This window comes from Aquarana catesbeiana, linkage group LG04, assembly GCF_042186555.1.
Source record: "Aquarana catesbeiana isolate 2022-GZ linkage group LG04, ASM4218655v1, whole genome shotgun sequence".
NCBI lineage: Eukaryota > Metazoa > Chordata > Amphibia > Anura > Ranidae > Aquarana > Aquarana catesbeiana.
In genome coordinates this window covers 419130609-419155843 of record NC_133327.1, presented here as the reverse complement: position 1 = coordinate 419155843, position 25235 = coordinate 419130609, and the positions used below count along the sequence as shown (strand labels likewise).

The 25235-nt window shown below is 41.5% G+C and overlaps 1 protein-coding gene across 6 annotated transcripts in view; it reads left to right on the top strand.

Annotated features, from left to right (window-relative positions):
- BCLAF1 (BCL2 associated transcription factor 1) overlaps positions 1–25235 on the top strand; it is a 64436-nt gene that overhangs the window by 3885 nt on the left and 35316 nt on the right. For 5 of the 6 annotated variants that reach the window (XR_012243921.1, XM_073627336.1, XM_073627335.1 and 2 more), the window contains exons 2-6: positions 5745–5789; positions 8344–8468; positions 9465–10373; positions 11416–12039; positions 12140–12309. Coding sequence is in view for 5 of the 6 variants with exons in the window: in XM_073627336.1 (XP_073483437.1) it covers positions 8371–8468; positions 9465–10373; positions 11416–12039; positions 12140–12309 (1801 nt within the window). In the remaining variant the exon portion in view is untranslated. The remainder of the gene's footprint in view (positions 1–5744; positions 5790–8343; positions 8469–9464; positions 10374–11415; positions 12040–12139; positions 12310–25235) is intronic. The other variant, XM_073627333.1, reaches the window with a different exon arrangement.

The following is a 25235-nucleotide window of genomic DNA, read 5'->3' as shown; positions in this document are numbered from 1 at the left end:
TCGAAAGCCTTTTCGGCATTGGTGCTCACAAATACACAGAGGGTCTTAGTGGTGTTTGCTACTTGAAGGTTGAGTACCTTAATAGTATTGTCCCTTGCCTCTCTGGAAGGTATGAACCCGACCTAGTCAAGATGTATTAGGGTCTGGAGATATTTTGCCAATCTAGTAGCTATTATTTTCCAGAATAGCTTCAGATCCGTGTATGTGATTTTGCTTTTCTGGGTAGGGGGCTTGCGCACGCCCCAGCAGCATAAGCCAATCAGTGGGCGCAGGCACCCGCTGATCAGCGAGAAGGAAGGCAGGACACAGAGCTCTGTCCTGTCAGCAGAGGATATGTCTGTTTTTGTTTCCCTGCAAAGCAGGGAATTAAAACCGGCACGTCCCCTAGTGAAAGCACCTCACAGTACACACACACTGGTTAGGCACACATTCAACCCTTTGATCGCTGTAGATGTTAACCCCTTCTCAGCCAGTGTCATTAATACAGTGACAGTGCATGTTTTTAGCACTGATCACTGTATTTGTGTCGCTGGTTCCCACAAAGTGTCAGAATGCCCGCCATACTATTGCAGTCCTGCTATTAGTCGCTGATTGCTGCTTCCACTAGTATAAAAAAGCCAATATATACAGTATTTCACATTTTTGTAAATATTTTATTACATCTTTTCATGTGACAACACTGAAGAAATGACACTTTGCTACAATGTAAAGTAGTGAGTGTACAGCTTGTATAACAGTGTTAATTTGTTGTGCCCTGAGATCTGTCCATGTACCTCATAACTAGCCACACACTTTTTCTGTGTAAATTGGATTTGATAAAACCAAATTGCAGAAATGCAATTCTGTATATGGATGATGGCACTCATTGTTTTTTATTAAAATAATCAAGTACATTTTTTTCTAATTGGTCTACAGCTGTTGCATGACCCAGCTCTTTCCCAGCCTGTCTGCAAGGAAACATAAGCAGGAGGAGCTTCTACTCCTCTGCTGCTGGTCACATGTTAAAAAAAAAAAACAGCCTTTGGAATGCAGAGTAGAAATATAATAGTTAAAATCAATAAACTGTTTTAAATTGTCATACGAATATATATTTGAAATCAAATCTTTATACATTTTTGGCAATAATTTGGAGTGGGTGGATTTCTGCCGGTCACAGGCTGTGTCATGCCCCTCCAACCTGTGTCTTAGAATAAGAGGGTGGTGATTCTTCCTTCAATCTACTAGGGCTGGGGGAAAAAAATCGATTTAAATCTTGAATCAAGTTGAGAGGTCAAATCGATTCAAAATTTAAGTGAATCGATTTTTTTTTTTTTTTTTTTTTTTTTTTCTTTTTCATCAGGACCGGAGCTGATACTGCGCCGGTCCTGAAGAGCTTCGGGCAGGAGTTTTCAGGTGAGACCGTGGCTTCAGTCTAGTCCGCGAGGCCGGATGCTGCGGCCTCACCTAAAAACTCCTGCCCGCAACTCCTCAGGACCTGCGCAGTGTCCAAAAAAAAAACAAAAAAAAACTCAATTTAAATCATGAATCGAGTTTAAAAAAAAAAAAAAAAAATCGCCCAGCTCTACAATCTATACAATCTACATGTAATATTCTGTCCCCGTTGTGTTAAGCTGGTTAGAGGGCATGAGGGAGGGAGTGGGCTGTCATTTACCTCTGTGTATATGCCCACATGTGTGATTCTGTAGTCACACGGGCTGCTCAGATGTGATAGAGAGGAAATGCTCAGGGTATAAAATACACTGAAAACTGAGCATGTGCACTAGCTGCCAACATTGCTCTGAAAAATCACCAACTGCAGTGGGGACATGGACAGAAGGTGGAAATAAAGAACAGCAGGATCAACCATGATTTTTACAGAATACAGAAAACTAATCCCATAGTGACTGAGTATGAACAGCATGTAATACAGCTATTGTTAGTTTTTTATGATGTGGGTTTAGTGACATTTTAAGTCCAACAAGGTGCATGACAGCTCTGGACTTGCCTGTATTTACATTTGAAAGGTTTATGGCACTTTGGAGGAGACACTAGGGCTTTGAGAGTAGGGATGCGCACACACCGCAACTCTGCACACCCCTCCCTATGAGTTACCATAATACAAAAGCTTCTGTAATTGGGCAGGATGAGGGAGTATAGCAGTTGCATTGGCTCCGCTGCTGGAGGAGTGAAGACCCAGAAGGTCCAACGTCAGAGCTCTCGGATATAGCTGTCTTCCAGGAGCTCCATAAACCAGTCAGATGTATATAATAGAGATAAGTCCTCCTCAGACATAACTTTCCACTTTTTGCAAACTAGCTGAATTACTAGAGTTCAGCTGTAAAGCCAAGGTTGAGCTTAAAAATCAGCATAGGGGACATAACTTGCCTTCAAGTACTCCCCTTTACATCACCCCTTTTCTCCACCCCTACCCACCTCTGAGCACTGTCCCTTGGTTCCACCCCCTACCCACCTCCCAGTATCACCCCTTTAGGAAAATACAGAACCAAGTATCATTTGGTGGTGCTACGTAATTTGTATGGACTTTGCTAATGATAACAAGGAAAGCAGTAAAATAGATTCCCTGCAGCCAGCAACACTAGACCCCTCCACAAAAAATAGATTCCCCCCCCAGCAACAATAGACCTCCTGCCAAAAACAATACCTACTCCCCGCAAAATAGATCCACCCCAGCAACAAAAGGTCTCCCTCCCTTACATACTTTCAGTGCCGGAACTGCATTCCCCCGCGTTCCCGCTGAAAAAAGCCCCGGTCCTTCTTTAGATTACGTTTAATATGAATGAAGGAGGATCTGTAAACTGAGGAAGAGCAGATGATTGAAAGATCTACCCCCTCAACTCTTAGATCTTGTTTGTCATAAAAGTTGTAGTGCAGCGTTTGTGAATGGAATGGAACAGCTAGGCGGAAAGGGCCAGGCATAGTAGGGCTCTCTTGATGAGAGCCCATGACAGACCCTTAGCTGTATCAGCCCCTACTGCACTGGAGGAGGGGGGTTATCTAAAGGAGGACAGGGCAGTACAAGGGACACCTCCTACAGAAGGCAAGTAATATCTTTTTTGTACTTTTGTTTTTTTTTTTTTTTGCTACCCTTAGGCTTTAAAGGGTAATTCTACTTTTATACCCTGCTGCACTTATCTACTATGCTGAGAATCAATTGCTGCCCATGTATCAACCTGTACACTTTAAAGTAGAACAGGGCCGGCATTAAGTAATCTATCAGGACTTAATTATCTGATTATTTTCTACTTTAAGCCCTGGTTCACATACAATTTGACATGTCAATTCGCATGTCAAATCTGTGGCAATTGCCCGAAATGGCACTGTCCTAATTGGTGCGATGCTGCATTTGCGGTGCTGCACCGATTTCAAAAAGTAATTTCTGTACTACTTTTTGAGATTTCGAGCTGCGATTTACACATTGACATCTGTGCAGAAACATACTCAGATGTCTCCGAAATCGGGACTGGCATGCAGGAGTAAAATTGTGTGCGTACAGCTGAACTCGCACGGCTTCATTCCCGCAGCTCAGTGTGAACTTGGGCTTAAGGAACTTAAATACAATACTCGTTAAGCTAGCCATACACCATTCAAACTTCAGATGATTCTTGCTCAATCAGCTAAAATTCAAGCAGTGTGTGGTCCTGGCAGCACTACCTTGCTCAGCAAAAGTTGATTTGAGAAATTGATTGAGCCGTTTGGAAAATGTATGGGCAAACAGTAACTGCATACTATCTAATGCAGACAATGGGGTTGATTTACTAAAACTGAAGAGTGCAAAATCAAATGCAGCTGTGCATGGTAGTCAGTCAGCTTCTAACTTCAACTTGTTAAATGAAGACTTGAAAATAAGGCCTCATGCACACAGGGCGTTAAGGGAAAAAAAAAATCTGCAAAGCTAGTACCGACACCAGGAAAAAGTGGTTGTAAAAACGTACTCTTAGACCTTGTACACACTACGAAAATCAGAAGGGATCGTTAGTACGGTGAATTCGACAGACGATTTGATTTTTACATCAGACAAAAGCTGGATGTGCAGGCTATAAAATTTTTGTTCGATGTAAACTCAACTTCTGATTTTCGGATGGTCAGTACAGAAATCGTTACACAAAAGTCGAAAGTACAACCACACATGCTCGGAATCAAGCAACGACTGGGAAGGGTTCTGTCTTGCAAACTACCTTTCGTAATCTAGAATTAACATTCGTGACGCGGCAATTGATGAAATCTCAAAATGCAGCGCACATTCTCATCTTTAATGGGATAATGATGACGCTGCTTTTCTGGTGATGCTGATGTAGTTATGCCAAACATATTTTAAAAGACATTTGTTCTGTACTATCTGAAAATCGCGAATCAACGCTCACCCAACTTCTACTAACACGAAATTAACATAAGGGGCCCAAAGGGTGGCGTTTGAGAAATTAACTTCCTCTTTATACTCTCTTAGTAGGTCACTACATTCGTGTTTGTCAAACGACAATTTGCGGATCGTATGCTAGACAAAATCCTGCACACGCGCTTTTGACAAAAATCAGACGCTCGATCGTCCAACAATCAAACCGTTTGTTCGAGGCTTAAGAAGCGTTTTGCATTGGAGTTAATGGATGTTTAGCTGTGTTTATCTGCCCTCTATTTTCCACTCTCAAATCCAAATTCTACAGCTTAAAAACGCTTGACATGGCTCAACGCTGTATACAACGTTAACACGCACTTAGCCGCGGCTAGCGGTTTTACAGCTGTAATGCTGCTGCTCCAGAATGCACTGGTCCTGTTTTTTTTTTTTTTTTTTTTTGCAGCTTGTAAATGCCTGTGTGCGCATGGACACATAGAATAACATGGAGAGGCGTTTTTAAGCTGTAACTAAAAAACGCCTGATGCCAATAGAAACAGCGGTGGTGATGTCCTGTGTGAATGAGGCCTAAAACCTTCAAGCTGATTGGTTTCAATTTTAGTAAATCAACCCCAGTGTTTGGGTATTCAGACAGTTGTGGGTGCTGTGGTTGCCTAAATACAGTCCTATTCCTCTGGCAACACTTTTTGGTGTGTATGGGGGGAATCATTTGATAAGTGTATGGCTAGGTCTACCCAATTAGATCGAAAGTGAATAAATTGTTTAGGCTCCCTCACACAACTTAGTTGTTAGTACATTCACAATGATTTGTGAGGTGCCATATTTAGCCAGCCAAATGGAAAATTTTGTTAATTGAAGCACAGTAAAAATTCTTGCGCATATAATAGTTTGTGTAAGTTTTTATAGATGGCGAACACAAGCTGGATAATCCTATTTAACTTCCTTTTTTTTTTTTTTTTTCCCCTCCAACCGTTGCATGACACCCCATTGTATTTTTATGAAAAGGATGAACTTGGAAGTGTGCTTGCTGTACCAGCAAGGAGGAGAGATTAATATATTTTAATGCACATGGCTCTCCATGCTTACCCTGAGGAATTGGCAATTTGTTACGGCTATTAACAGAGATTAATACCTTGCATATCTATGAAAGCAGTCTTTTTTAAAAAAAAAAACAGATTTTCTTTACTTGGAGCTGGGTTGTTGATTATTTGTGTATGACCTTTGAACCTTGTTATACAAAATGCATGCCAAAGTTGAAAGCATCAATTGTTTTGTTTCCCAGTTTGTTTTTTGTGGTAAGTGAAGAAGCCTGCAAAAGAAGCAACATTTTGCAATGCAGAATGAACACAAATTATTGTTGGGGAGATTGGTCATATTACTATATTTATTTTTACAGATGATTGTCAATATATAAATATACATAGAAGTCAAGCTCTAAAAGGTGAGTTAAAACAGACTATTTTGAAAAGCTTCTATTTTGTAATTTTGTAAAAATAAAATGCATATCCTAATATCTCTGTAATCTTTATTATATAAACGTGGGAAGACACACTAACCTTTAGCCTCGGTTCACACCAGAGGCAGCACGACTTGCAGGTCGCCTCACCGAGGCGACCTGCACACGACTGCCGGGGCGACTTGCAAAACGACTTCTGTATAGAAGTCTATGCAAGTCGCCCCCAAAGTCGTACAGGAACCTTTTTCTAAGTCGGAGCGACTTGCGTCGCTTCGATTAGAACGGTTCGGTTCCATTGTACTGAACGGGACGCTACTTGTCAGGCGACCTAGGTCGCCTGACAAGTCGTCCCAGTGTGAACCGAGGCTTAGGCTGCCAGAGCCATTTTTGCATTTTTTTTTCACATGTTTAAAAAAAAATAATTTTAGGACTGAAGTTTACATAAAATCCCCAAACCCTATATATTTTCTATAAGCAAACGCCCTAGAGCAGTGATGGAAAACCTTGGCACCACAGATGCTTTGGAACTACATTTCCCATGATGCTCATGCACTCTGCAGTGTAGTTGAGCATTTTGGGAAATGTCGTTCCAAAACATCTGGGGTGCCAAGGTTCGCCATCACTGCCCTAGAGCATGGGTGCTCAACCTGTGGCCTTCCAGGTGTTGTGGAACTACAAGTCCCATGAGGCATTGCAAGGCTGACAGGTAGAAGCATGACTGCCAAATACAGAGGCATGGTGGAATTTGTAGTCCTGCAACAGCTGGAGGGCCACAGAATGTGGGCACCCATGCCCTAGAGAATAAAATGACGGTAGTTCAAATTTTTTATGTCACTTGATATTACAGCAGACACACTAGAGTGAACTTTAGGGCAAACAAATGCGATAAACTACCCACATTTTTGGTAAAATATAAAAGACAAGGTTGCATCGAGTAAAGAGATACCCAACATGTCAAACTTTTCAATTTTTGTGCGCCCGTGAAATGGTTACAAACTTCAGTACCCTATATTTTCTATAGGCGACACTTCAAAAGCCCCTATAGGTAATCAGTTTAGTGTTACGGAGGCAGTCTTGTGTTTGAATTATTGCTCTCACTCCGGCGTGCGCAGCGATATGTAATGTGTATCGCAATCAACGTTTTCACGCGTTGGGGCCCCTGACGCTGTGTTTATGTTCGTATGTGGCTATATGTGTGGGGTGGTTTAGTTTAATGTTAACGTGACAAGCTCTCTTTTAATGAGACATGCAGGTTTCTTTAGACCCAGTCTCGTCAGACGGGAAAACAGAGGGCCTGACCTGGAAGTGATGTTGGTTTCCGGGTCACAGTAAGAAGGGGAGGAGAGTGGACGTGCGTCCGCTCTTCGCCTTTCCCGGGCCCGCAGATGAGCAAAAGGGGGGGGGGGGGGGGGGGGGGGTGTAGGCAATTGGGCAGCTGCGTAGCCACCCAAATGCATCCATCTGACAGGCAGTTTTGCAGATTGTGTGTGACGTACGAACCTGGCAGAGAAAGGGTTAAAGGAGAAGTGTGAGAATGCTAGAAAAATAAGCATACATGCTTACCTACCTGCTGTCCCCTACTGACTCTAAGCCCTGAGAACTGAGTGATCACATGACCACCGATTGCGCAGTTCTCGGGTCCACTCTGAGCACTGTAAGTAACCACTTTGTGCTATCCCCCTGCAGTGCTTACTGAAGCACTGGCCTTGAGAGGGGACTGGAGTGGCTGAGAGGCTGAGCCAGTTTCCTGTAAGTCATCTGCATGGATCCCAACATTGTAGGGATCTGTCCATATTCTTGAGTGGCTCTTTGATGTCAGCTGACAGCGGGCTTTGGCTGAATCTGGGTCACAGAAGAGCACATGCCGAAAGTACTTTGGGCATACTTCTCTTTAACACACTTACAGTGCTATAGTTAGTGGAAGAAAAACCTAAAACTTTTCTCAAAATGTTCCATCCCCCCTTCTACATATATTGCCTAACTTGTATAAAAATAGTTTGTGTGTGTGTCTACTTGCCTATTTTTAGTCTGGTCATGTGATCCCATAGCTCCGACAACGGCTGAGAATCCTGGGTGTCGTGAGGTCTCCCATAGACTCCCGTAGCCTGACTGTTGTGGGTGCTCCCTCCTCTCCTCTGCAGCAACTGCTCACTAGTATGGAATCTGGAGCTGGTGTTAGGTTTTTGTTCCACTTTAAAGGTTTCATACATGTTTACATGTCCCAAGCCCATTGCTTTTAATGGTATTGTGATTGGAGCTTTTTTTTTTTTTTTTTTCTATTAAAGAGACTAATCTGAAAAAACTGTTGTAGGAGAATTTTCCCCACAGTGGTCAGATATAGTGTACTGTACATCCATAACTATTTCAGACTGAACAAGAACACAATGGGGAGTAGCACATATGGGTGCTAAAAATGAAGATATTTTACCAACTACTGTTGTGTCTGCCAGATTATATTTGCAAAACAATGTGTGAAGTTTTAGATGCATCCACTATTCTGATGATACAAACTTGTGAACTCCTAATCTATTGTTTGCAGGGCTAGCCTGGGTCAATATTTAAAAAAATGGGGAGATCAAATTCAGGGTCCCGCTCTTCAAGATCAAAATCTCGGTCACCATCATCTTCACGATCAAGGTCGCATTCCAGGAAGAAAAGATACAGGTAAATGAATCCGTTACTTGAAGTCTAGCAATATTTCTAGAGAACATATCCACTAAGTGGCTTATCTGTATGACATTAAAGTGGTTCTAAAATCAGTGTTTTTTTTTTTTTTTTTTTTTACCTTTTTAATGCATTGTTTGCATTAGGGTAAAACAAAAACTCCCCACTATCTTGCTTATCCCCCCCCCCCAATATTCCTAAATGCGTATCTGACTCCTCTTACTACTCCAACGCTGTCCTTGGTTGGCTTTCTGGTGCTATGGATGCCTACAGCCTGGCTCGTGAGCGCTCGCATACGGGTGACCCCATAATACACTGCTTGCTAAGGAGGCGGGACCACTCTGTGCGATATCGTTAAACACAGCAGGTAAGTATAACCTCAAAAAACAAATGGATAAAATCCTCAAAGGCCTTGTTTATGTATATTCTTTTTCTGTAGCAAAAGAATAGTAGGGGAGCCGCCAGAATACAGAAATATACCAAGCAACCCAAAATTAAAAAAAAGCTGACACTGACTGCCACACCCACTAAACTTCTGAACAAAAATATTCAAAAAAAATCCCCAAAAAACACACCAGGATAATCAAACCTGTATAAAGGTCCGCCCCAAAGATGCTGCTAGCAGGACGTTTTTTTAACGTCCCGCAAGCACACTGCCCGAGTGTGAAAGCACTCATTGCACAGAATGGGAGGCAGTTTTCAGGTACTTTTTAGAGGCTATTTCAAGTGCTAAAACGCCTGAAAACTGCCTCAGTTTGAAAGGAATCTTAGTGCTCTGGCCCCTGCAAAATATAACTTTCCTGGGTTGTTTAGGGTTCTGGTGCACTTTACAAACTAAAGGAGCGTGAATTCAGGCACCTGTTGACATCTAGAGTTTTTGCTTCCTTTCACCACAACATTACTTCACTTACAGAAGTTTGACTAAACATACTTGTCATTCAGCTTTGTTACTTTTTAAACTGAGAAATAAACTTTTTTTTCTATCTAACTTTTAAGTTCCAGATCTCGGTCAAGAACATACTCCCGATCACGGAGCAGAGAAAGGGTTTACAACAGAGATTACAACAGAGATTTCCGTAGAGATTACAGAAATAATAGAGGAATGAGACGCCCTTATGGCTTCAGGGGAAGGGCAAGAGGTTATTATCAAGGAGGTGGTGGCAGATATCATCGTGGTGGTTACAGGCCAACATGGAACCGTAGGTATTCACGGAGTCCTCGGCGTGGCCGGTCTCGCTCTAGAAGTCCAAAGAGGAGATCTGCATCATCTCAAAGATCTAGAAGCCGATCTCAGAAATCTTACAAGTCCTCGCCGTCACCAAGGTCATCAACGTCCCGTTCTTCTTCCCGTTATAGCAAGTCGCCAGTGACAAAATCTCGTACTTCTCAAGAGAAAACAAGACCAAAAAGTGCAGGGGCTGATAAATCAGAAAGTCCCACAAATGACAAATCTGGTGATGAGCATAAAGATGCATTTGACCCCTCCGAACCAATAGATGAACTTGGCAAACTTGATTTGCATGGTGAGAGCTGGGCAGGCCTGTCTGCATATGACAACAGTCCAAGGTCTCCTAGCAGTCCATCCCAGGTTGCCTCACCACCCAGTCAGAGCTCTTCCCAGTCTGACTGTCCAATCTTAAGTGTGGTCCACTCGGGTAAGGATACCTTGTCTCAGAATTCACATTCCATCGCCCACAGTCCTGAAAGATCAGTCTCGGAATCCGCTGGCAATAGTTCAACACGCTACAGCCCCTCCCAGAACAGCCCACTTGACATCCCTTCTGAAAAGAGTCCAGCAAAGACTGTGCTACCACAGCAGCCTTTACATGATGAGGGGCACTCCCACTACTCGGTGTATACTGATGGAGAACAAGAGACTTCTAAAGGCACAAAGATACCAAAAAGGTGAGGAATAAATGTCAGCCAGGTATAATCCCTCATTTTGTCATGATTGTAATAATATAGGAATTTAAGGTGAACTCCAGGCAATCAACTCCAAACAGTTAAAGTGCCTATTTAATCTTATCCCATCAAAAGATTTCTGTCTAGCTGCTTCTGTATTTGTATTTCTGGCAGAAAGCAGAGCTTGGAGAGTGACTTTGCTTTTTCTGTTAAGAAATATATATTGGTGTCCTCTCCTTGCCTGCCTGCAACTGTCAGTATATGTACATGCAGCAGAGCCTGATTATCCTAGTGCTGGCTCTACCGGTCCTACTTAGTCTTGAGTGCTACTGTGCAGGAGATGGCTATCAATAGTCAGATATTTGTGCTAGTTTCATGTAACAATTAGAAATACACAGCTGGACTAAGTATTTGTGTTCGTTTTTTATTTTTGTATCTTTTTTTTTTTTTTTTTCCTGGAATTCAGCTTTTTATATGGTTTTAATAAGATTTGCTTGCAGATTTTAAAATGTGTGTTCTCAAAGTGAATCTCTTGCCACAAAAAAAGCCCCCCCCCCCGCACATTCTTCCCCTTTTTTCCCTGCTCAAAAACGGCACATAGCTCACTCTTGCAAGAAAAACAGCCAACAACCAGCAATACTCACCCCATACTCCACAGTCCTGTGAAAGCTGGTGCTATGATCCTCCGCTCTGTAGTGTTGGAATGTGGGCAGACATGCCTACCAGTAGCCAGGTCCCATCCTGATCTGTGCAGACATGTTGTGGACTAGAGGGCTAGCAGGAATAACAGTTGGAGATCAGTATGAAGAATGGGGAGTAAGAGTGTGAGACTGTGCAGTTTAATGTGTATTCGCCTATCCCCTTGCAAAAATCAGCAGTGGCATCTTCATGGGGGGGTGGGGGGTTGTGGGAGTTGAATGAAATTTTATGTCTCTATTTTTCTTAAAGTAGCAGGAGTTGGGCTTCTGGATATTATTTAATAGTTTTAATTGTCCAATATAGTTGCTAATAAACAGGATTTTTTTTTTTCTTTTTACATTTACAGGTATACTGATGAAGAACAAAGGTTATTTCCTATTGAACGAGTAAATGTTAGAGAGAGAGACAGCCAAAAGGAAAGGGTTATAGAAAAGTCTAAAACAGAAACAACCAGAAGCTGGGGCAGTTCTGATGCTTTAGACTTCTTTGAAAAAGAGCCTGTTAAATCTCAGTTCCAAACAACTTCTGAAAATGAAGAGGAAGTGGAGGATTATAGGCAGTTTAGGAAGGCTGTGCTGGCTGATCAAGGGAAGGGTATTTCCTCTGCATCTCATTGGGTTTCTGAGGAGGAAGGGACAAAGTTTAAGTCTAAGACTCAGACAAAGGTTGCTAAAGAAGGGGAAAAGATTAGGGAAAGTAAGGGGCACAAAGTGTCCTCTAAAGACAAGCATAAAGATGATGAACGAGATGATAGGCCTTTGGGTAAAAAAGATTCCAAGTCACCTGATACATTAATAACGGAAAAGGTAAAAGATCCATTTAGTTACAGTCTTTCATTACAGCAGAGTGAGGAAGTGAAAGAAAATATATTTAGGGAGGAAAGTCCACTTAGGCTCAAGATGACCGCATCTGAGTCTCACCGCCCTGAGGTCAAGCTTCGGATAACGTCTGTACCACTTGATGATGCCAGGTAATGAGACTTGATTTTATAGGTGGACTGTGTTTTTTTTTTTTTTTTTTTTTTTATCTTTAAGCTAAGTATTGTTTCCTGTTTTTGCCTTTTCATAAAGGCCTTCAACTCTAGCCAGCGATCGCCTGCTAGCCAGTACTCTTGTGCATTCAGTCAAGAGACAGAAAGATTTCAGATCCATCTTTGACCATATGAAGGTGCCCTTCTCCAGCAAAACATCCCCTGAATCTTTTATCTACCATGTTGTGGCTTTAGTGCAGTTCGTCAAAGGTAAGAAAATTTGCTTCGCATATAAATCACTATGTCTGTTAAAATATTCTCAGTGATTATGTTGGCAGCTAATGGTACAGTTATGAATATTCTTCTAGAGAGACACTGACACCTCACTCAGGATAGCACACCCCGCCCAAGGAAAATATACTCTATTATCTCAATTATTATTAGTCTTTTCTATATTGCGTTAAGCCTAGGTTCACACTGACAGCGGGATTGAAATTGTGCGAGTTTGGTGAACTCGCACAATTTCATACTCGCATGTCAGTCTGACTTCGGGAGCAATTTCAGAGACACCTGTGCGGGTTCCTGCACAGATGTCTTTACAAATCGCACCCCGAAGTCGCCAAAACTAGTACGGAAACTACTTTTGGGAACCGGTGCGGCAATAGCCGCCGATTTGACATGTCAAATCTCTTGCCAAATTGAATTAATATGAACCTAGGCTTAGGGAGTGGAGCTTCTATGTGAGGAAGTATGTGGCCTCCCCCATGTAACAGAGCTCATGCCTGAGTGGCAAAACCGCAGACCAGAACACTGTCGAGTGAAGGACTGTGGTATCTTTAAACCAGGTAAGCTATGACGCTGGAGCATACTTGGGGTGGACTCCTACAGAGGGATGACGGCATAGTAGCATGTATGGTTGAGTTTTTTTTTTTTTTTTTTTTTTTTTTTTTTTTTGGGAGGGTGGGCTATCAGGATGCACTGTCTTCCAGCCATAACTGTGATGGATCTTACTTTTTTTTTTTTTTTTTATTATTTCCATCCACCCCCCCCCCCCCCCCAATATAATTGCCAGGGCAGAAAGTATTGTGTGACACCATTTATTTCAATAATGCTAATATTTGGGAGTTACTCCACCTTACAACAGAAGTCCATTCACAAAGTAGTACCACTTGTGCGCCCCCCCAACAGAGCTACAGGCTTTTTGAGGGAGTCGGGGGGGCTACTGATTTTTATTGGTGACCGCTCTCACTTCTGCAGTCTCACTTAGGCAAGGATGACTCCCCTTGCCACACCACCTCCTCTCCCGCAGCTTCCTGGGACATGTCAAATGTCCCAGGAGGCTGCAGGACCATTCAGTGTGCCTCTGGGAGCCGGCTGTGGTTCCTCAGGAAGAAACAGCTGGCTCCTGTATCCAGGATGGTTGTGCCGGGGACCCGCAGTGGTAAGTAGAACCAGCTTCAGGAACACAGCACTGGACTCCATGCACTGGCAATACCTTGTTTTTTTAAAAAGTCAGCAAATGCAGTTTGTGAGGTACTGCCTGTTCTGCAAAACTTTGTCCTTTTTAATGATTTATTTTGATCAGTTAAGAGTGTTTATCATTGTATACACGTGTGGCATGTTTAGGAACTGGCATTCCTGCTGACAAAAGATAGACAAGTAGCTTTATAAATATGCTCCAGTTTTACTAATCAACAAAGCCATCTACAGTATGTGCTGCAAAACGAATTACATATTGATACTTTACATATAGAAGTGTAACGTTTTTATTTCATATGAATTGATGTTCTGAATAGAATGAATTTTATCTTTATGGTTTAACTCTACAGTTGTGAACAGTATGTTAACTAGCCAAATGTAATAAATGCCTCCCTCTCATTAGTTAGAATATGCCAGGTCCTGTATTCCTGTTATATGCTAAATTTTGGAGGATATGGTTTAGAGAACAATGTAGGCTTTCTTGATACAGAATGAGCTGGTTTCATGACTGCAGCTGTGGAATATCCTACTGGTAGTTTAAGCTTTATTTTTAATAAATCAGATGTATTTTCAGATCCATAGTAAAACTTTACCTACTGAAATCCTTTACCACGGAATAACACATGAGAAAATAACCTAAAACGGACAAATGTGTTGGTTTCCATGTGATTGTTTTTAGGTTAGCTAATTAAACATCCCAACCTTTCTGACGTTCCTTCTTAAAAAAAGCGAGACATTGGCTGCACAAAATCTCATCCAGTGTTTCTGACACAGACATCAGTCACAAACGGGATTAAACTGTTTTCACTTAAAGTAAACCTGTTTTTTACTAAAGCATCTTTAAACTCATCAGAACCCTGTGGAAGCTTGTATATTACTGACCTCCTAGCTTGTTGCCCTCCTGACCTGGAAATGCTAGTTGCCTGGTTGTGTTTTTTTTTTGTTCCTAATGGCCTCAATACTGTCAATAGCCTGCAACAAGCATACATCAGGAAAGTCAGCGCTCCTAATCTGCATACTTGGTCAGTGACTCTGAAAGTACTGAATCTATGGCAGCGTCTGTATGGGTTTCCCTTAATAGTAGTCACTTAGAGGTGCCACATCATACTATTTAAGCTGCAGGTATTCCCTGGAGCACAAAACTATGGAATTGACAGTTTGAGATCTGGCTTGGACCTGTGCTTCACTGTTTTAATGCAAATTTGCATTTGATAAACATGCGCTAATATGTGACATAAAAAAAAAAATCTGATTTTTTTTTTTTTTTGGCTTTTAGAGAGAAAAAAAAATTATATATATTTATTATGTTACACTGTTTAGGGGATTTCACTAATCACATCTAAAATGTGTGGAAAAAATGGATCTGGTAGTGAAGTGGTTAAGGTTCTGTGTTCGGGCAAAGCTTATTCTTCCTGCTGGTTGAAGAATTTTTACCTCTACAGAGAGACCTCTACTTCAACACAGAGAGCAAGGGTCCTTCTTTGCAGCTTATGACAGTGGGAAAGCTTCTTCCTGAAGAAAAGAAACTTTAAGATGTTGAACACCTTATTTTGCTTTGATGCATCGGGAATGTTTTTAGAATTTAAACCGAAAATTCAGTTGAGTTTTGAGCCTCATTCACATGGGTGCTGAGGCCTGCAGACAGTGGATGGTCTGTTTATGCAGCACGAGTTGCCAGGTGCTGTGTGAAGGCAGCTTGTTTAAGTGTATAGGGATGCAGAAACTGCACGGACACAACCGCTCATCCTAATTTGACAGACGTTCGGGTGAACGGCCCAGAACACACTGTGTGCGCTCATGTTAATGAGGCCTTATAGATAAAGTGCAGTTCTGCACCAACATGCTCTCAAATGTTAATTTTATTTTCAGTAAATGTGTGCAGAGCCCATAGCAAACTGTGAGAATCCAATTTGACCTAAGTTAAGTGATTGCTTGTTACTTTAGATCAGCTTTTCTCAACTCCAGTCCTCAAGGCGCCCCAACAGGTCATGTTTTCAGGATTTCCCTCAGATGAAACAACTGTGGTAATTACTAAGGCAGTGAAACTGATCAAATCCCCTGTGCAAAATAATGGAAAGCCTGTAAACGTAACCTGTTTGGGCGCCTTGAGGACTGGAGCTGAGAAACGCTGCTTTAGATTACTGCACTGAAGCACGTGGAGGGAATTTATCGAAACTAGAGCAGCTATGCATAGTAACCAGTCAGCTTCTATCCTCAGCTTGATCAGTTAAAGTGGTTGTAAACTCTTAAATACCTTACATATACTCAGTGAAGTGACTAGCCTCAGGTAATAGAGATGAAACAAATCTTTCCTACATAAGTTGTACCTGTCTATCCACAGCCATCTCTTCTCTACATCCATTCAAAGTGCTGAATTATAAAGCTTGTCTACGAGTTCAAGAAAAGGGGGCGAAGAGCTGAAATTACACTCTGAAGAGCTCAGTGAGGAGAGCTCTGAGAGCTGAGGCTGTCAATCTGCTAGAGATCCCTCACAGGTTACCTTTTTTTCCTCTTGGTGTCAGGAAAACTTGTCAGAAGTGACTTCTGCTGATAGCAGAGGAACAAAGTGGCAGACAGAAATGACATAATTAGTGCTCTGGTTTGAGACACATACACACTAGAGGGGGATATACTTTGATCATATTTCACGTCTGAGGTTTACAACCACTTTAACTTTTGAAAATGGAAGACAGAAGCCACTTGGTTGCCATACACATCTGCTCCAATTTTAAAAAATTCCCCTCATGCTTTGGATCCAGAGAAATGTGTTTCCTTAAATAATCTTGGGTAGACACAGCTGTTATTCACTGTTATTTTGTGTGTGAATATAATCCATTTTGTTGACCATGACCTAGAAGTGCCCAGTGTTGATTTCTTTTTCATTATGACTAGGTCCTGGAAAATGTTTTGAAATGGCACAATATAACCAAATAAAGTATACTGTTGCTGATGCAAAAAAAATGCAAAATGGCCAAACATTCTGAATTGCTAGCTCCAAACATTTCCTGAGTATACTGGAATTAAGCTTGAAGCCCTAGCCTTTTAGTGGCTTTTTCCAGGTGTATTACTTGATATTGAGACTGATGCTGGGCGGTAAGTGGAAAAAGCTGTTTGTATTATCTGAAAGAGGAAAGCTTGCTTCACGTTTTTGTATTTCATAGTTCATGATATGTGTCTTCTGCATTGAACCAAGTCTTTCATTTGTTCTTACTATTAGATTTTTAGTAATGTGATCATTATGGGTGTACAATATATGTACAAAAAATTTTTATCAATAGGATAGGAAAATATAGTACACAGTAATCTAAACCTATGTCTGCATATATTTATTTTTTTTGTTTTTTTTTTACTGGAAAAAGGCTTGCTGTATGGATAGCAAAGGGACAGTATGCATTTCGGTGTACTGAACAAAACGCACACTAGCACCTTAAAGTGGTATTCAATCCAAAAGAAAACATTTCTTATATTGCAGCTTACCAATTCTTAGATGAGATGGCTGCATTCATTTTTCTTTTTTAGGCTTTCTTTTTTTATTTTCACCTGGTACTCTGGTCAGTAAGTCTGTTTTTCAACAGCACAAGCTGTCCTGCAAATTTAAGTTAAGTGCACTATATTGTTAAGTATTGAGACATTGTCAAGTATTGAGACACACATGAACTTTTAATGGCATCCCAGTCTTAGTACGCAGGGTTCAATATTGAGTTGGCCCATCCTTTGCTGTTATAACCGCTTCAACTCTTCTGGGAATGCTGTACACAAGTTTTAGGAGCGTGTCTATGGGAATGTTTGACCATTCTTCCAGAAATGCATTTGTGAGGTGATGTACCCGACCTCACAAATGCACTTCTGGAAGAATGGCCAAACATTCATAGACACACCCCTAAACCTTCCCAAAAGAGTTAAAGCTTTTATAACTGCAAAGGATGGGCCAACTCGATATTGAACCTTACAGACTAAGACTGGGATACTATTAAAGTTCATGTGCGTGTAAAAGGAGGCGTTGCAATGCTTTTGAAAATATAGTATGGTTGAGACAAACTGTTTACCAATGACAGGGGTGCTTACAATGATCCGCTGTTATTCATGTAAAACTTTTATCCCAAAAGGGAGTTAAAACTGACTGTAATTACTTGTGTAACTGCAGTGTGAGCTGGAGTTCAGCTTCAATTTGTTAGTGTATCTAAATCTGCTAGTCCATCTAACAATGCTCCTGTCTGCTGTGCCCCCTGTGCTCCTTCACTCAGAGTAGGGGCACTCTAATACAGGAGGTGTTTTTACTGGCCAGATTACCAGATTACCAGGTGAAAACAGAGGGGGAAAAGCCTAAAGAAAACAAATGCAGCCACCACAATTACATTTTTGGTTTTTGGTTTTGGGTTTATTACCACATTTAAGCTGAAAGGCATACTGCTTACATGGAAGGGGTATATGGGACACTTGGGGCGCTAATCCCAAAATTACTCCACAGTGTGGCTTACATTCTATGTTTAATTCGTAAAAAGTAGACTGCATGGTGCCTGCATAGTGCCAAAGAGTTCTTTCTGCTAAACTGCAGATATTCGTATTCTTCTAACTTCATTATTTTTGAGTCACAATCTCAGATCAAGTATGCCAGTAAGGGCCTCTGACTTTTCTCCAACTGTCCTAATCTAAATACTTTAACCAGGTCAATTACGTAAATGTGTTGAACCAGAGGGTCAGCAAGACAGCCAGGCAGCTAGCATTTTAGAAGTCATCAGTAGCATTCTCCATAGTAAGGTTGCCTTTCAAGCTACAACAATTTTTTGCATGGCTGTTACAAATGTAGGTTAGCCCCATATTTCAATTAGGCATTATATTAAAGTTAACCTGTGAGAATTAGTAATGAGTTTGAAAGTTCTGGGACTGTCATCCTTGCTATACTACCTAGTCACTAACAAGGAGAAGGCAGGCAGAATGCAAATTCAGACTTCACTAACTGCATGCTTGTTCTGAGTCTGTCACGTACAAAGTAACACCACCATTGCGATAACCTCAGAGCCCACACCTTTTGATGAGAGCACTCAGCCTGACCCTTATTTTCCATTTCACAACACAGCGCTGTATACTGAGGATACATACGGTTTATATAGCACACCCAGCAGGCACATCTGTTAGTAAAGGAAATGGTTTGTATGGGCCAGCCTGACCCAAACAAACTATTTTAAATTCACGGTAAAGTCAGAGGTGTTAGACTTTAAGGCCCCTTTTACACGGCTCTTCCATCTGGCCTTTTCTTATCACTGTTGGTGGATGAAAAACACATTCTAAAACTATTCTATCTAAGCCTGTAAAGCAAAAATCGCTATACATACCTTTTCTGAAGCCGCTCCGGTCTGGTCACCAGCGGCGGATGCTGTGTGCAGGAGACAGCCGACAACGACTGGGAAGTGATGTCACCCATAGACTTACTATGGGACCTCCGTTGTTGGCTGCTTCTCCTGCACAGAAAAGCTGCCGCTGACAGCTAAGTGTGGGACTGGACCGGCTGCAGAAAAAAATAAGTCTAGCGATTTTTGCTTTGCAGGGCTAGATAAATTTGTTTTAGAATGTAGCTGAGAGTAGTGTGGACTTTTTATTTTTATTAGGTGTTTTTCTTTATTCAAATTTATTTTCCATAAACACAAACAAGAGACCAAAAAAAGACATCAAACAAAATAATGCAAGACACCATTAGGAAAGGGATAGTCAGTAAACATCACCAGGGTGCAGAGTTACCATAGACAGGGCAAACCAAGGATATCCCTTCCAGAGCCCACCCATTCCCAGGGTAATAATGGAAACGGGTGGGGAAGGAGAACATCAGGGGTACCTTCTAGAAATTATAGGTGCCAAGAACCCACCATACAGAAAATCGTGCGCACACACACTCACTCATGCAACATACATATCGGTGCCATAGTCCCCTGTTTAACCAACAAAAAATATGTCTGGAAGCCTAGATTCCGACAGTGATTGCAACCAACTATGATGAACATTATAGAGACTCCTCAGGTAATTTGTGAGGACAAAACATCACCCTAAAAGGACTTGTATATTAGTAAATTTCTTAGCTCACACCCTACCCTTATAAATTAGTTTAAACTTGGGTAGTTCCCCATTCACAACACTATATACTCTTGAATCTGTGGGTGGATTAGCATCCTTCCATTGTAACAAAATTACTTTGTGCATAAAATAGTGACATATGTAACAAAATACGAGCATGAGTCCTTGGAACAAAGTCATTTAGGAAACCTAAAAGTCCAACTTCCGCATTTGAGGTATTGGAAGATCAATGATATGTTCAAATAAATTAAGTCCTGCCAAAAAGTCCTCAGACCCGGACAATTCCAAAACATGTGAAGCAGATCTGCCCCAGCAAGCCCACACCGTGGGCTGAGAGTAGATTTAGTTTACATAATTTGTTTCACTCTTAAGTAAAAAGTCCATATGAAATGTGAAAATGCAGGTAAACAATAAAATGTCTTACTGTGATCACCAATCTTCATGCCCCATCACCAAAAATAATTTCCAAATATGCTTAACAGACCCATATGACTCTCGTATGTACAGTGCCTTGAAAAAGTATTCATACCCCTTGAAATTTTCCACATTTTGCCATGTTATGACCAAAACGGTAAATGTATTTTATTGGGATTTTATGTAATTGACCAGCACAAAGTGGCACAAAATTGTGAAGTGGAAGCAAAATGATAAACTGGTTTTCAATTTTTTTTTTTTTTTTTTTTGTTTTTACAAATATGTGAAGTTTGGCGTGCATTTGTATTCGGCCCCCTTTACTCTGATACCCCTAACTAAAATCTAGTGGAACCAATTGCCTTCAGAAGTCACCTAATCAGTAAATGGAGTCCACCTGTGTGTAATTTAAGCTCAGTATAAATACAGTTCTGTGAAGCCCTCAAAGGTTTGCTAGAGAACCTTGGTGAACAAACCACATTATAAAGGCCAAGGAACACACCAGACAGGTCAGGGATAAAGTTGTGGAGAATTTTAAAGCTGGGCTTGGGTTATTAAAAAAAAAAAAAAAAATCCCAAGCTTTGAACATCTCCTGGAGCACTGTTCAATCCATCATCTGAAAATGAAAAAAGTATGTCACAACTGCAAACCTACCAAGACATGGCCGTCCACCTAAACTGACAGGCTGGGCAAGGAGAGCATTAATCAGAGAAGCAGCCAAGGGGCCTATGATAACTCTGGAAGAGCTGCAGAGATCCACAATTGAGGTGGGAGAATCTGTCCGCAGTCATGCACTCCACAAATCTGGCCTTTATGGAAGAGAGGCAAAAAGAAAGCCATTGTTGAAAGAAAGCCATAAGTCCCATTTGCAGTTTGTGATAAGCCATGTGGGAGACATGGCAAACGTGGAAAAAAGTGCTCTGGTCAGATGAGACCAAAATTTAACTTTTCGGCCTAAAAGCCAAACGCTATGAGTGGCAGAAAACTAACACTGCACATTACCCTGAGCACGCCATCCCCACTGTAAAACATGGTGGTGTCAGCATCATGTTGTGGGGATGGTTTTCTTCAGCAGGGCCAGGTAAGCTGGTCAGTTGATGGGAAGATGGATGGAGCCAAATACAGGGCAATCTTAGAAAACCCGTTAGTCTGCAAAAGACTTGAGACTGGGGTGGAGGTTCACCTTCCAGCAGTACAACGTCCCTAAATATACAGCCAGAGCTACAATGGAATGGTTTGGATCAAAGCATATTCATGTGTTAGAATGGCCAAAGTCCAGACCTAAATCCAATTCAGCCTGTGGCAAGACTTGAAAATTGCTGTTCACAAATGCTCTCCATCCAATCTGACAGAGCTTAACCACTTGATCACTGGGCACTTAAACCCCCTTCCTAACCAGACCAATTTTCAGCTTTTGGTGCTCTCACACTTTGACAATTACTCAGTCATGGAACACTTATTAATCACAGCTGGGTTTTTTATTTTTTGCGCTATAAATAAAAAAAACGGAAATTCTGTAAAAAAAAAAAAAAAAAAAAAAAATCTTTTGTTTCTGTTAACATTTTGTAAATTAGTAATTTTTCTTCATAAATTTTGGCCAAATTTTATACTGCTACATATCTTTGCTAAAAAAATAATCCAAATCGGTGTATATTTGGTCTGTGTGAAAGTTAGGCTGGCCATACACCTATAGATTATCTGCAGATTTTCTATGGTTAGATAGAAAAAGTGCAACAGATCTCTCCATGTTCGCTGAACTGTGTGGATGGAGGAATCTCCCACTTTTTCCATCTAACCATAGAAAATCTGCAGATAATCTATAGGTGTATGGCCAGCTTTAGTCTACAAGCTATGGTGCCAATCTCATTTCTTGAGACCCTAACAAGCCAGGACAGTACAAATACTCCCCAAATGACCCCTTTTGGGAAAGTAGACATTCAAAGGTATTTAGAAAGAGGCATGGGGAGTTTTTTTTAAGTTGTAATTTTTTCCCACAATTCTTTGCAAAATCAAGATTTATTTTTTTTTCACAAAATTGTTATTGGCAGGTTATTTCTCACACACAGCATATGCATACCACAAATTACACCCCAAAATACATTCTACTACTCCTGAGTATGGCGATACCACATATGTGAGACTTTTACACACCGTGGCCACATACAGAGGCCCAACATGCAGGGAGCAGCACCATCAGGCATTCTTGGAGCATAATTTACACATCTAATTTCTTGACTACCTCTTGCATCTTTGAAAGCCCTGGAGCACCAGGACAATAAAAATGCCCAAAAAATGACCCCATTACGGAAAGAAAACACCCCGTTATATCGAGTCTTTTGAACATGTCATTTTTTTTTTTTTTTTCTACAAGTTTTTGGAAAATGTGGAAAGAAAATAAACGCTCCCCCTTTTTTTTTTTTTTTTTTTTTTTTTTACACGAAGTTGTCCAGTTATATAATATTTCTAACACATCGCATGTACATGGCAAAAATTACACCCCGAAACATTGTCTGCTGCTACTCCTGAGTATGGCGATACCATGTGTGAGACTTTTACACACCGTGGCCACATAGAGGGCCAACATGCAGGGAGCACCATTAGGCATTCTAGGGGCATAAATGTCAAATCTAATTGGACTACCTAGTACACTTTGAGGCACTGTAGTGGCATGGATGAGCCGTGGATAGGGATGGCTGGGTATGGCGGTGTATGGATGAATATTGCTAAGCATGGATGGATGGATGAGTATTGAGGAGTATGGATGGATGAGTGCAGGAATTGTCACATATCAGTGCTGTGGGCAGTACACATCCAGCCCACAGCACTGCAGCACTTGATCTCTCTCCTCTCCGCTCACACTGTACCGGTTGGTACAGAGAGGGGAGAGAGGAACCGGACGTGATGGCAATTTGTTTATTTGATGGAGCGATCATGTGGTAAACAGCCGCTGTCATCGACCATTTACCGTGATGCGCCGGGTGCGGTCATGGATATTCCTGAGGGGGCGCGCGGGAGAAAGATTCTGGGAGGATGTCCATGGACGCCCTCCCAGAATAAGTTGACCGTGCTGTAGCTGTCTTTCAGCTATGGCCCGGTCGGCATGTGGTTAAAGTAGTTGTAAACCCTTTTGTGTGACTTTTACCTATATGTAAGCCTAGAATAAGGCTTACCTATAGGTAGTGGAAATATATTTCACTTGTAGTGCGCCCGATGTTGTGAAGAAATGGACCACCGTGCCGTTTCTTCCCCCAGCGCGTGCCATGACTGACGGCTCCCGCACGCATGCGCAGGAGTGATGTCACGTGGCTCTGGCCAGTCACAGAGCCAGAGTCCGCGGCCCCGGAAGGAAGAGGGGCGAAGATGGACACGTCCTGCACAGGGAACAGCGCGGGCTTCGTTTGCAGGTAAGTGTTGTATAATGGGCTAGTATGCGATGCATACTAGCCCATTATGCTTTTAATTTGCAGGCCTTGCGGGGAGCAAAAGAGGAAGTAAAACCCATCGGGGTTTACTTCCTCTTTAAGCTATTTTGCAAAGAAGAATGGACAAAAATGTCACTCTCCTAGATGTTCAGAGCTGGTAGAGACATCCCCAAAAAGACTTGCAACTGTAATGGCAGCAAAAGGTGGTTCTACAAAGTATCGACTCGGGGGCTGAATACAAATGCACATCACACTTTTCATGGTTTAACATTTTTTTACAAATAACTATTTATAATTTTCCTTCCACTTCACAATTATGTGCCACTTTGTTTTGGTCTAGCACATAAAATCCCACTAACATACATTTACATTTTTGGTTGTAACATGACAAAATCTGGAAAATTTCAAGGGGTATGAATACTTTTTCAAGGCACTGTAGAAGTTAAAAGCGCTTTTTATATCAAATCCACATTGTGTGCCTTAAATGTCTCCCTTGGCATGAAAATAGTCATCCCCTGGAGATATCACCAGCAAGATCACCTCACACATCGAAATCCATGCATGCAGGTAAGTACCGGTAGAGAGAGAATCAATTCCTCCACGTAGTGTAAAACCTCTTTAGCTCTTTATTAAAACATACAAAATTGCACTTGCATGCTTTTTAAAACAGCGCTGTATATGGAAATCTTAAATGGGGAAACTCTGACCACTTGGTCAATTTCCAGTATAGCGTGATGACATCAACAGCAGGCATCGACTGAAGTGTTTCGTCATAGATGACGTCTTCCAGGACACAGACTTCATTTTCACAATTCATATGCACTGTTTGCATAAATGATTTCACCCTTTAATAGTTGTTTGTGCAGCATTTAGTATTTACAGTCTCTGTCTAATGTTCTATCACTATTCATAAAGGACACTGAGAAACGGTAAAAGAAACCGTTCATGCGACTTACAATTTTTATATATTCAAAAAAAAAAAAAAATATATATATATTTTCTACTTATATTGCGAAGTGCCTGGCTTTAATGCTAATCCTCTGGCTTCAGTATTTAAATTGTCTCGGGATCTGTATAAAGAATATTAACTTAGTCAATTGCTTATTTTGAATCAAAACTTTGAAGCCGTGAAAGCATGACAGGTACCCGCCATTTTCAAAAAGTGGTTAACCGTCTCAGCCTATTCTCCCATGAGACAAATGGGCCTGCCATTGTCTATCCCCTTCTTTTTAAGATGCTGGTACATTTGACCAACTGGGTTCAGTAAGATTTGAGTTGCTCTTCTGGATGATTGCCCCAGGTAAGCTACACATTGAGATGCAAGAGAGTGAATATAACGGCCAGGAAACTGGCATTATTAGAAGGGGAGTTAAAGCGGTAGTAAAAAGAGAAATTTCCCTACAAGGCAATTGCATAACGTGTTGATATGCATTGCATACCAGCACATTATTAGAGACTTAATTTAGAACTAAGCCCTCCAGCGCTGCGCTGCTACTGCTGAGAGGGCTGACCTCTTCCCCCAGTCTCCTTTCCGGGTTCGCATCCGCCTGTTACATGAGTGGCCGGAGGTACCATGACGTCATTCCAGAGCATTCGTGCGCGAGCCGATTGTTTTACGGCAAGGGCTCTGAAGGTCTGGCACTATATGCCGGACCTTCAGAACGCATGAGTCGGTAACGTCACTGGCTGCATGCACTTTTAATAGCTTCTAAACTGTGCAAGTTTAGGAGATATTTGCATTCCCACATGTAAAACTTAATATAGGCTTACCTGTAGGTACAAGTGGTAGAACTGAGTTTACTACCACAATGACAGCC